This window comes from Dasypus novemcinctus, chromosome 3 (genome assembly GCF_030445035.2).
Source record: "Dasypus novemcinctus isolate mDasNov1 chromosome 3, mDasNov1.1.hap2, whole genome shotgun sequence".
In the NCBI taxonomy this organism is placed as follows: Eukaryota; Metazoa; Chordata; class Mammalia; order Cingulata; family Dasypodidae; genus Dasypus; species Dasypus novemcinctus.
This window is the reverse complement of record NC_080675.1, coordinates 57,004,958-57,018,530: the sequence shown is the minus strand read 5'-3', so window position 1 is coordinate 57,018,530 and position 13,573 is coordinate 57,004,958. Positions and strand designations below refer to the sequence as shown.

Here is a 13,573-nt window from a genome sequence, read left to right as displayed (position 1 = left end):
TTCAGACAGTTTACAGACCCAGAGTCCCTTGAATGAGGAGGAGGCCAGGTCTCCTTGGGGAAGGATCCTGTTAAACTGCCCAAAATTTATACTGTTAATCTTTCTCCCACCTTACCCAAGGAAATATAAACCTTTTACCAGAGTAACTGTGTGTTGGGGAAAAGGAAATGATCAGAAGAGGACATTTTGGGGATTATTAGACACTGGCTCAGAAGTGACGTTAATTCCAGGAGACCCAAAACGTCACTGTGGTCCACCAGTTAGAGTAGGGGTTTATGGAGGTTAGGTGATTAATAGAGTTTTAGATCAGGTCCGTCTCACAGACTCATTCTGTTATTTCCCCAGTTCCAGAATGTGTAATTGGAATAGATAGACTCTGTAACTGGCAGAATCCCCACATTGGATCTTTGACTTGTAGAGTGAGGTCTATTATGGTTGGAAAGACCAAGTGGAAGCCACTTCAACTGCCCCTACCTAGCAAAATAGTAAACTGAAAGCAATGCCGGATTCCTGGAGGGATTGCAGAAATTAGTGCCACCATCAAGGATTTGAAGGATGCAGGGTTGGTGATTCCCATCACATCCCCATTCGACTCTCCTATCTGACCTGTACAGAAAACAGATGGATCTTGGAGGATCACAATATATTATCATAAACTTAACCAGGTGGTGACTCCAATTGCAGCTGCTGTTCCCGATGTGGTATCATTGCTTGAGCAAATCACCACGTCCTCTGGTACCTGGTATGCAGCTGTTGATTTGGTGAATGCTTTTTTCTCAATTGCAATTAGTAAGGACCACCAGAAACTGTTTGCTTTCAGCTGGGAAGGCCAACAGTATACCTTCACTGTCCTGCCTCAGGGTATATGAGCTCCCCAGCTCTATGTCATAATATTGTCCACAGGGATCTTGATCACTTCTCCCTCCCACAAGACATCACACTGGTCCCTTATATTGATGATATCATGTTGGTAGGACCTAGTAATCAAGAAGTAGCAAAGACTCTAGACTTACTAGTAAGGCATTTGTGTGAGAAAGGATGGGGCATAAATCCAACTAAAATACAAGGTCCTTCCACTTCAGTGAAATTTCTAGGTATCCAGTGGTATGGGGCATGTCAAGATATCTCTTCTAAAGTGAAGGATAAACTTGCATCTGGCTCCTCCTATGACCAAAAAAGAGGCACAGTGCTTAGTTGGTCTCTGTGGATTTTGGAGACAACACATTCCTCATTTAGGTATGCTTCTCCAGCCCATTTACCGGGTGACCAGAAAAAGTTGCTAGTTTTGATTGGGAATTGGAACAAGAGGCTCTGTGTCAGGTACAGGCTGTTGTGCAAGCTGTACTACCACTTGGGCCATATGATCTGGCAGATCCAATGGTGCTGGAAGTTTCAGTGGCAAATAGAGATGCCTTTGGTAGGCCCTATAGGAGAATCACAATGCAGACCCTTAGGATTTTTTAGCAGAGCCCTGCCATCCTCTGTAGATAACTACTCCCCTTTTGAGAAACAGCTTTTGGCCTGCTCCTGGGCCTTAGGAGAGACTGAATGCTTAACCATGGGCCATCAAGTTACCATGAGACCTGAGTTGCCTACCATGAGCTGGGTATTGTCTAACCCAGCAAGCCATGAAGTTGGGCATGCACAGCAGCACTCCATAATAAAGTGGGAGTGGTATATAAGAGATAGGGCTCTAGTGGGCTGAAGGCACAAGTAAGTTACATGAGGAAGTAGCCCAATGCCCATGGTCACCACCCCTGCCATGTTACCTTCTCTTTCCCAGCCCACAGCTTTGGCCTCTTGGGGAGTCCCTTACAATCAGTTGACTGAGGAAGAGAAAACTCAGGCCTGGTTTACAGATGGTTCTGCGTGATATGCAGGTACCACCCGAAAGTGGACAGCTGCAGCTCTGCAGCCCCTTTCTGGGACATCCCTGAAGGACAGTGGTGAGGATAAATCCTCTCAGAGGGCAGAAATTCGAGTAGTACACCTGGTTGTTCATTTTGCTTAGAAGAAGAAATAAATGACCAGCAGTGCATTTGTACACTGATTCATGAGGTGTTGCCAATGGTTTGGCTGGATGGTCAGAAAAGAGGTCTGGGGAAGAGGTATGTGGATTTACCTTTTTGATTGGGAAAAGATGAAAATTTTTGTGTCCCACGTAAATGCTCACCAGAGGGTAACTTCAGCAGAGGAAGATTTTACTAATCAAGTGGATAAGATGACCCACTCTGTGGCTAATGCTCAACCTCTTTCCCCAACCACTGCTGTCATTCCCCAGTGAGCTCATGGACGAAATGGCCATGGGGATTGGGACGGAGGTTATGCATGGGCTCAGCAACATGTGCTTCCCCTTATCAAGGCTGACTTGGCTACAGCCACTGCTGAGTGTCCAGTCTGCCAGCAGCAGAGACCCACACTCAGCCCCTGATATGGCACCACTCCTCGAGGTGACCAGGCTGCTAGCTGGTGGCAGGTTGACTATACTGAATCACTTCCACCACGGAAGGGGCAGTGATTTGTTTTAACTTAAATAGACACATACTCTGGATATGGGTTTGCATTTCCTGCACTTAATGCTTCTTCCAGAACTACCATCCATGGACTTACTGAATGTCTTATCTACTGCCATGGTTTTCTACATATCATTACTTCCTATCAAGGAACCCATTTCCCAGCAAATGATGTGAAGGAATGGGCATATGCCCATGGAATTCACTGTATTACCATGTTCCCCATCACCCTGAAGCAGCTAGATTGATAGAACAATGAAATGGCCTTTTGAAGACTCAATTATGGTGCCAACTAGATGGCAGTACCTTGCAGGGCTGGGGCAGTGTTCTCCAGGAGGCTGTGTATGCTTTACGTCAACATTCATTCTATGGTGCTGTTTCTCCCATAACCAGGATCCGGGAATCAAGGGGTGGAAATGGGAGTGGCACCCACTCACTATTACCCCTAGTGACCCACTGGGAAAATTTTTGCTTCCTGTCCCTGCAACCTCAAACTCTGCTGGTCTACAGGTTTTAGTCCCAAAAGGAGGAGTGCTATCACTAGGGACACAGTAATGATTCCATTGAACTGGAAATTAAAACTACCACTTGGCCACTTGGGGCTCCTCTTACCTCTGAATCCACAGTCAAAGAAGGAAATTACTGTACTGGCTGGGGTGATTGATCCTCACTATCAAGGGGAAAGAGGACTGCATCCACATAATGGAAGTAAGAAAGAGTTTGCTTGCAATACAGGAGATCCTCTAGGACATCTCCTTGGACTGCCATGTCTTATGGTTAAAGTCAGTGGAAAATTGCAACAACCCAATCCAAGCAGGAGTAACAATGGCCCAGAATCTTCAGGAATGAAAGTTTGGGTCACCCCACCAGGAAAAGAACTATGTCCACCTGAAGCGCTTGCTGGGGGGTAATGGAAACATGGAATGAGTAGTGGAGGAAGGTAGTGATAAATATGAATTTTGACCACATGATCAGTTACAGAAGCAAGGAATATAATGATCATGAATCTTTTTCCTTGTTTCCTTATGTTGATGATTGTATATGTACACAAAACGAATTTGTCTTCTTCCCTAAATTTTTCCCTTATCATGTAACAAGTTGTATCCATTTCATGTTATTATATTTGAGGAGGTCAAGTTTGAGAGTGAATATTACCCAAGAACTTGCACCCTATTCTGTATGGAATTAATGGGTTTCCGGTTGTATGCAGGAGAGTTGAACATTGTTAGGCAGAAATATATATATATATATATATGCATGTCTGTTAATGTTTTTACTTAGAGACTAAGTATGGTTTAAGGTAATGTGTATCGGGAAGCGGACTTGGCCCAGTGGTTAGGGCATCCGTCTACCACATGGGAGGTCCACGGTTCAAACCCCAGGCCTCCTTGACCTGTGTGGAGCTGGCCCACGTGCAGTGCTGATGTGCGCAAGGAATGCCCTACCACGCAGGGGTGTCCCCCGCATAGGGGAGCCCCACGCGCAAGGAGTGTGCCCTGTAAGGAGAGCTGCCCAGCGCAAAAGAAAATGCAGCCCACCCAAGAATGGTGCCTCACACACGGAGAGCTGACACAACAGATGATGCAACAAAAAGAAACACAGATTCCTGTGCCACTGACAACAACAGAAGTGGACAAAAAGAAGAACACGCAGCAAATGGACACAGAAAACAGACAACTCGGGTGGGGAGGTGGGGAGAGGGGGAGGGAAGGGGAGAGAAATAAATAAAATAAATCTTTAAAAAAAAAAAAAAAGGTAATGGGTATGGTTGCCGAGTTGACAAAGGGTGGACTGTGATGGTTAGGCTATTGTGTCAACTTGGCCAGTTGTTTGGTCAAGCAAGCACTGGGCTTACTGTAATACAAGGGCATTTATGGACTTTAGTCACCATTGATTTTATAGTGGTGGTAAATCATAGATAGCTGGTTATAATTACATCAGTCAGGGAGATTGCCATCAGCAAGAGTGACGCTTAACCCAATCAGTTGAATGCTTTAAAAGAGGAAGTGATTCCAGCACTGAGAGAATTTCCCTCCTCATCTTTGGACAGCCAACATTTCCCAGAACTCGTCAAGAACCTTCATTGGACTTTGATTGCGGCCTGCCTGTGGAATCTGGACTTGTGCATCTCCATGGCTGCATGAGAGACTCTTATAGAACCATATTATTGACAGATATCGCTTGTTGATTCTGTTTCCCTAGAGAACCCTAATACAACTTAATATAGTTTTATTTTTTTCCATTTAGATATTAGACTTTTGGAGTTTTATCCTTGTGTATGGTGTGAGGAATGCATCTAATTTTACCTTTTTCCAAATGGCTATCCTGATGTCCTCTAGTGATTTGAGATGCCACCTTTATCATTTTTTAAATATATAGTTGTGTCTATTTCTGTTTATTCCATTTATTTGTCTATTCAAGCTTGAGTTTGTATGCTTTGTAATATTTTAATATCTAACCAAACTAGTGCCCCCTCATAACTATTTTCAGTGTTTTCCCAGCTATATCTTATGTGTGTGTGTTTCTACATTTGAATTTTAGCATCAGTTTGTTGAATTTAGCTCTCTCTTTAAAAAAAAACTATTGGCATTGGGATCACATTAAATTTATATGTGAATTTAGCTAAAACTGGATCTTTTTTTTTAAGATTTAAAAAAAAATGTATTTCTCTCCCTCCCCCCCATCCCCAGTTGTCTGCTCTCTGTGTCCATTTGCTGTGTGTTCTTCTGTGCCCACTTCTCTCCTTATCAGCAGCACCGGCAATCTGTTTCTTTTTTTTGCCTCATCTTGTGTCAGCTCTCTGTGTGTGCAGCACCATTCTTGGGCAGGCTGCACTTTCTTTTGCGCTGGGCAGCTCTCCTTACAGGGCGCACTCCTTGCATGTGGGGCTCCCCTACACGGGGGACACACCTGCGTGGCACAGCACTCCTTGCGCACATCAGCACTGCACATGCACCAGCTCCACATGGGTCAAAGAGGCCCGGGGTTTGAACCGCAGACCTCCCATGTGGTAGGTGCACGCCCTATCCATTGGGCCAAGTCCACTTCCCTGGATATTTTTTTTAATATATGATTTTTTATATATATATATATATATATATTTTTTAAAGATTTATTTATTTATTTCATTTCCCCCCTCCCCTGGTTGTCTGTTCTTGGTGTCTATTCGCTGCGTCTTGTTTCTTTGTCCGCTTCTGTTGTCGTCAGCGGCACGGGAAGTGTAGGCGGCGCCATTCCTGGGCAGGCTGCTCTTTCTTTTTCACGCTGGGCGGCTTTCCTCACAGGCGCACTCCTTGCGCGTGGGCCTCCCCCACGCGGGGGACACCCTTGCGTGGCACGGCACTCCTTGCGCACATCAGCACTGCGCATGGCCAGCTCCACACGGGTCAAGGAGGCCCGGGGTTTGAACCGCGGGCCTCCCATATGGTAGACGGACGCCCTAACCACTGGGCCAAAGTCCGTTTCCCTTTATATATTTTTTTGCCATGCAGATTAAGGCCTGAATTTTCCCCCTCCCCCTCCCCTGCTATTTTTGCTGTCTGTGTCCATTTGTTGTGTGATGTTCTGTATCTGTTTCTCTTTTTGTCTTCTCTTCTCATCTTTCTCCTCTAGGATTCACCAGGATCCAATCCTGGCGACGTCTGATGTAGAGAGAAGTTCCCTGTCAGTTGCACTACCAGTTCCTGGTCTCTGCTGTGCTTCACCTTGACTCTCCCCTTCATCTCTCTCATTGCATCATCATTTTGCTGCGTGACTCACTTACATGGGCACTAGGCTTGCTGCGTGGGCAGTGGCTCACCATGCGGGCATTTAGCTCGCCATGCCAGCACTTGTGTGGGCATTTGGCTTGCCATGTGGGCACTGGCTCACCACACAGGCATGCTTTCTCTTCTTCTTTTTCACCTGGATGCCCCAGGGATCGAACCCATGTCCTCCCATATGGTAGGTGGAGACCTTATCACTTGAGCCACATCCACTTCCCAAAACTGAATCTTGATGAGGTTGAGATGTCCTACCTAAGAAAAAGATTTATTCTCCAAATCTACTTGTATGTGTTTTTGGAATGTTTCATAATTTTGTTTAGGTTTTAAATATTTCTTGTTAAACTTATTCCTAAATAATAAGTTACTTTCTCATTCATTATATCTTCTAATTGGTTATTATTTGTATATAAGAATGTTGTGTTTTGCATACTGATTTTTTTATTGAATTTATTTTTAAAGTAATGTTTCTTCTAAAGAACATAATTTAATACATTTGTCTTATACTGTTAATTGGAAATATTAGAAGATAGATGTAACATATTCAAACTTTTATAAATAAATGAAGCTAATGTTTATTTTTACTTTTTATAGTTGCTTGAAAATTTTGATGATACAAAAGAAGTTTTTTTATTCTCCAGGAATTTACAGTATAATTTCAGAAGCATCACATATTCTTATAAAATGACTAAATTATAGTAACAAAGTAATTGTATACTAAAGTTTGAAAAAGTACGTGTAAAAATAAATTAATGGCTCCTTTGTTTATAATGTAATTTTGCCTACAGTGATACTTCACCACTACATTGATACCTCACTACTACTCTTTGTTCTTGGTGTTTTGAAATTTCACAATGGTTTGCCTTTATGTGATTCTATTTTCAATTGTTGCATTGGGTACTCATTAGGCCCTTTTGATCTAGAAATATTTTTCCCTCCATTCTGGGAAATTTTCTTGAATTATTTAATTAATAATTTCATCTCTATTTTCTCTGTTCTGTCCTTCATGGAATTTCAGTGTTCAGTTGTTAGACCTCTTGGGCACTGCTTCTATGAATTTTTTTATCCTGTTTTATATCTCTGTTTCTGTCTGTCACTCTTTCTTTCTCCTCCTATGTTCTAGGAGGTTTTCTGACTTTTTAAAAGTTGTATTTGGGGGGATAAATAAAAATAAATAGTAAGTTGAATTGAAGTATAATTGACATACAATAAACTGCACATATTTAAAGTATATATTGTGATGTATTAACATGTATATAGTGTATTTGTCAGCCAAAGGTGTGTTGATGCAAAATACCAGAAATCTGTTGGCTCTTATAAAGGGTATTTATTTGGGGTAGAAGCTTACAGTTACCAGGCCATAAAGTGTAAGTTACTTCCTTCACCAAAGTCTATTGCCACATGTTGGATCAAGATGGCTGCCAACATCTGCAAGGGTTCAGGCTTCCTCTTCCTCTTAAGGCTACATGGTCCCACCTTCTAGTATCAACTGTAGGTTGGAATAAGTCTCTTCTTGTCTCTCTCCCAGGGCTTGTTTCTCTCTGGGTCAGCTGCTCTACTCTCTCCACAAGGCCAACTGTAAACTATCAGGTGAATGGCTCGTCTCTTGCCAGGGCCTCTACCATTTCTAATGGAACTGTTTTTCTTTTTACACTTATCTGCTTCTCGTGTATTTAATTCCTGGGGCATTAAAACTACAACTGACTTCTCTGCCTTGTCGTTTTTTTCTGTGAGTCCCCACCCACCAAGGGGGCAGGGACTCAATGTTCTACTGATGTGGCCCAATCAAAGCCTTAATCATTATTTAATCAAGCAAAAGTGAAACCTCTGAATCCAATACAATCTAATATGCCCAGAGGAACAGACCAGTTTACAAACACAATCCAATATCTATTTTTGGAATTCATAAACAGCATTAAACTGCTACATATAGCATCACCTCAGTGAAGATAATCAACATGTATATCACCTCCAAAGATTCCTCAGGCCTCTTTGTAATCCCTCTCTCCCTCTCTCTCTCTCTCCTCCCCCCTTCTCTTCAGTCCCCAGGAAGCCACTGATCTGTTTTTTTTTCTTGTCACCATATATTAGTTTGCATTTTCTAGAATTTTCTATAAATGGAGTCATGTTAGGTACTCTTTGGCATCTTTCACTCAGCATACTTAGAGAGTCGTGCATATTGTTGCTGGTATTAGTACATCATTCCTTTTTATTATATTTCATTATATAGCTATACCACAATTTGTTCATTCATCTGTCGATAGATATTTGGTTTGGTTCCAAGGTCTGGCTATATAAATAAACCTGCTATTTCTAGTACTAATCTTTATGTGAATGTATGCTCATTTCCTCTTTGGGTAAATATTAATATCTAGGAGTGGAGTGGCCAAATCATACAAAAGGTGTATGTTTAGCTTTTAAAGAATCTGCTTGATTTTCAGAGTGATTTACCATTTTACATTTCTACTAGTGGTTCCTGAGAGAGTTCTCATTCTTCCACATCTTTACCCAGCACTTGGTTTGGTCAGTCTTTTTAATTTTAGCCATTCTAATAGGTGTGTAGGGGTACCTTATTATGGCTTTAATTTGCATTTCCCTAATAACGAGGCTGAACATTTTTTCATGTGCTTATTTGTTATCTGTATACATGGACAACATGCCAATTCTGATCTCACTTTAAATGAGTAATTATATCATTTTTTATGATTAACAAAATCTAAGAAGAAAGATATTGTAATGCTTTACTTTCTGTTGTCCTTAACCTTTGTTCATTGTCTTTCCTAAGAAATCACTGTTAGAGGGATCAGTAAGTCAATGTCTGTGGAGCATGTCTATTCTTGTTTTTCTTTTTCAAATGTACTATTAAAAGAAGTTACGGTAACTATATTTTATAGTCTAATTTGGGGAAGTAGGCTTACTTTAAAACAGACTTTTTTCAGGTATTTTATAGCTACTTTGTAGTATATCTTCTGTATCTATTGTCATTAACTCAGGCAAAAATATGTGAGTAACTGGTTTCTCTTCAGAGACTATAACTTAAAGGGTTTAGTGTAAATGCTCTAATTTATCAACATCTTATTTTTATTTGAGATGCATTTTTCATGTCTGTGAAATAATATGATGAGGTAAAGTATTCACCAGTATTCAATTTTTATTTTAGATTTCAATGGTATCAGTAATACATATTCCTGATAAAACTTACAAACTTTCCTGCAGAATATTGTATCAATATTTGCTCCTGGCTCAAGGTCAATTTTATGATCTTAAGGTAAGTTGTACTCTATAAGTCCTCTCTTTTTCTCTTTTGTTTGCAGAGTTTCAAAGAATGGCCATTTGCAAAGAGATAATTAGGTTTTTATAAATTTACATGAAATGTTTTTTTCTTTGCGGAGCCTTTCTTTACTGTCTTTCTGTGGCATGTTTTAGTTTCCTAGACTTGCTTGAGCAAATACCATGCAAGGTTTGCCTTAAACAGTGGGAATTTATTTGCTCACGGCTTTGAGGTTAGAAAAATATTCCAAATCAAGGCATTATCAAGGTGATGTTTTCTCCCCAAAGACTGTGGCCTTCTGGGACTGGCTTCTGGCAATCTTTGGGCTTAGCTTACCACAAGGCAAGACACATGGCTCCTCTTCTGGCCTCTCCCTTCTCTAATGGGTTCTGTTGATTTGATCTTCCGCTGCTGTTCACTCTGAGACTTTCTCTCTCTGTCTGAATTTCATTCTGCTTACAAGGAACTCGGGTTACAGGATTAAGACCCTTACTGATTGAGGTGGGCCACGCCTTATGAAGTAGCCTCATCAAAAGGTCCTACTTAACAATGCGTTCACACCCACAAGAATGGATTAAGTTTAAGAACATGTTTTTTCTGGGATACTCAAACCACCACACGTTTGTTTTAAAGACCTCAAATTCTAGAAATTTTAAAAGGAAAAATTTCCTGTCACTTTGTTTTTTCCTGATTTCCCACTTTGTCTCTCTGCAAATTAGCCCCTCCTTTTTTTTTTTTTTTTTTACATTTGCTAGCTTGTAAATTTTGAGCAACTCTTAGGACCCCCAGATTTAAAGAGTAAATGTCATTTGTAATTATCTTTAAACTTGTTTCTTTGATCTTCAGCAACTCTTCATGTCTGCAAATAGTAATTCCACTCCTTCAAGCAATTCTTCTCCAGAAGAAAAAAACACAGAAAGAAGTTTGTTGGAAAAAGCTGGACTAGCTGAGAGTGAAGTGGAGCCGCTGGAGGAGAACAGCAAGGACTGTGTTGTTTGTCAGAATGGGACAGTGAACTGGGTGCTCTTGCCGTGCCGACACACCTGCTTGTGTGATGGATGTGTTAAGTATTTTCAGCAGTGCCCAATGTGCAGGCAGTTTGTTCAGGAATCTTTTGCACTTTGTAATCAAAAAGAGCAAGATAAAGACAAACTGAAAACTCCTTGAGGATGTTAAAATTGAAAATTACACTTTCCACTGAAGATGCAGAAATTTGTGTTCTTGGAATTAATCATAAAATGGAATCTACAATATTGACTTTCAGTGAAAATTATATTCTAACTTCATATCTGTATGGTACATGGATAAAATGGTAAAAATTAATCATTCCTTCCTGTTCAGTATGATAAATACTGGAATACCATCTATGTTAATCATAAAAATTAGTTTGACTCTTGAGACTGTTTGGCCTTTTATCAACTCAAGAATGTCATATAATGTTGATTAGAACAATCATTCTGAAAAGCAGCCTATCCAAAATTTGAGGAAGTAAAAGTGTTACGATTGCTAGATTTTTAACCTTTGACATATTTTGAAGTACAATTGGAAAAAAATATAATTCTTAAAGTAATTATATGTCTCACAGTTCTCAAAGAAGTTGGAAAGGGCGCCTTACTTCAATTCCTTTCCTGAATGTATGTTTTTATAAATATCCATTTGTTTGGTTTCTAATTTCCCTTATCATAGTTACATAAACCAAGTCTCAATTTTTAAATACAAGTTCTTAAATCGTAAGTGCAAAATATAATTCTTGACTGTTCTCAGTGTATCAGAGATTAAAATGATACTCATCTGGGTCTGGGTCAGATGTGTGTCGTGCAGTTGAGCACCTGCTTCCCACATGGGAAGATCTGGGTTTGGTCCCCAGTGCCTCCAAAAAAAAAAAAAAAAAGCAAACAAATGAAAAAGTGAACTTAGGGGAGTTGATATGGCTCAGTGGTTGAGTACCAGCTTCCTACATATGAGGTCCAGGGTTCAGTTCCCAGCCCCCGTACTTGGAAAAAAAAGATACTTATCTATAGGAGCCAGATAAAAAATTTGAATAATGAAATTTCTTGTTAAATGTGATTAGATAAGAAGAATGGCACATCTTATAAAAATGGAGTGTGCTCTACCAATGAAGATCCCGTTTCTCTGTGAGACTTGTAATGCCTTACTTTAGATTTCTTCCTGTATGGTGAATCCATCAAAAATTAGAGGGGTTGTGGAACCAGAAAAATCGCTACCAAAAAACACAGAAATAATTATTTTTCTAGTGTATTTTTATTCTAAATAAACCCCATGCCCTTCTGAAAAGTAAATTATTTTGTTCACCTGTTGTGAAATTCATGTAAGAGTTGCCAGATAAGCAAAAAGGACCCATCTCCTATTCTTTCCAAGATGACTAAAAAAAAGAGATTCCTCTATCTTCATTAGCAATTACCTTCAACTCACCAAAAAAGTAGGTCATGGCAAATAAACTATGATATTTAGGCAGATTTCTAAGTCTCTCTTGTCCTGTTTGTATTAATAATGCTTTACCTATGTATTGGCGTTTTCACATGGTATCATTTCATTCTTGTCAAATTCAGCACTCAATAAGACATTAACTATTCTCCAATATTTTATAAACACAATCAAACTTTCATCTACATTCAACAGCTATATAATGAATACTTTCTATGGGCCAGATAGTTTTGGGGAGTCTAGGCACAGAATCGTCATGCCTTCTGACCTCAAGGTATTCACTCCTAAAAGAAGCATTGGCAGTTTATTCGCAGTGTATTCCCATATCTGGAAGTTTCTTAGGCTCTGTTCCAACCCTGCTGCTGCAATTAACTAACAGTATAACAATCTCTTGAAAACTCATTATGTGGTGTAAATTGAGGGACTCCCCAGAGATCATTTTATCCATTCTAGCCATCCTGCTTCCAGGTACTGATCAATTTATACCTAAACTGTCCTTGACACCTAGTTGCTTACTTTTTGAGATCTACCAACATAGATCCTACAGACCCTACAGTCTTACTCCATTATACATAATTTTTAAAATGTATTTGCCCTTAGCTCTTCCTGCTGCTGTAACTAATTGTTTTTCTGCTCTCAGTATAATAAAAATGAAGAATTTGGTAGGTATTCAATGAAAAGTGCACAGATTCCTCGAGGCTTACCCCAGAATATGCTATAGCAGTGAATAGTAACACATTTTGTAAGAACATCTGTTAAAGTATTTGATTTGGATGGATTGTTAGATAAAATATTTGATTTATATAGATAAGTTGTTACTTTCCAAAAATCCCAATCAGGGCTACATCTAAGCAGACTTGACAGGTGACTAGCCACCTCCTGCTTCAGTGACATTTTCTTCCCAACTTGCTACTGGGAGTCTTTAATATCTAAAACAGATCTAAGGAAGGAACTTAAAACTGTCAAGAATCGAACACAAGCCATTGAAATACTTCCTGTGGGATTAACTTCTTTTTTAAGCTTACCATTAATTGGGAAATGAAGAGCTTTGTCTTGGCTTGTGGGAATTTGAGCATCAAAACAGATAAACTGGGCTTTGGGAAGGGTAGGAGGAAAGGATTTTAGTCACCTGTATTCTTAAAGTAATGCAGTCCTTCTGCTGCAGATGGTCCATGTCCCTCCATTTCCCACGTTTTGAACACTGAATCCCTGTTATCTTTACATTTCTCCGTATATGTTCCAACTGAATCTTCTCCTACTTCTCATTGTGACCTCTACTTTCTGGGCCCTGGGTCTGTTCTAATTATTAACTTGCCCCTTTTCAACTATTATGCTTCAAATCTGTTTTCATCTCAGCTTGCTTTCTTGACTTCTCCATCCTACCTGCCCCACTGACCTGCAGACTTGGCTTAACTCAACTATCTCTTCTGTCTTTACTGCTCTTAGCACAGAAGGTTAAGTGGCCTAACCAATTAATGGCTCCCACCACAAACCTATTACTATATCACTCTTAGCAAAGAATCTTCAAGAAGCTGTATGTTTTGGAGTTGAAGATGATAGACTCTGAAGCCAGACATCTTGGG

The 13,573-nt window shown here is 40.1% G+C and overlaps 1 protein-coding gene across 2 annotated transcripts in view; it reads left to right on the top strand.

Moving 5' to 3' along the window:
- CGRRF1 (cell growth regulator with ring finger domain 1) overlaps positions 1–12,022 on the top strand; it is a 67,562-nt gene extending 55,540 nt beyond the window's left edge. Inside the window, exons 5-6 of one of the 2 annotated variants that reach the window (XM_004472774.3) lie at positions 9,435–9,542; positions 10,392–12,022. In XM_004472774.3, the coding sequence (XP_004472831.2) occupies positions 9,435–9,542; positions 10,392–10,712 (429 nt within the window). In that variant the 3' untranslated portion in view covers positions 10,713–12,022. The remainder of the gene's footprint in view (positions 1–9,434; positions 9,543–10,391) is intronic. The other variant, XM_071213926.1, reaches the window with a different exon arrangement.
- The last annotated feature ends 1,551 nt before the right edge of the window (positions 12,023–13,573 follow it).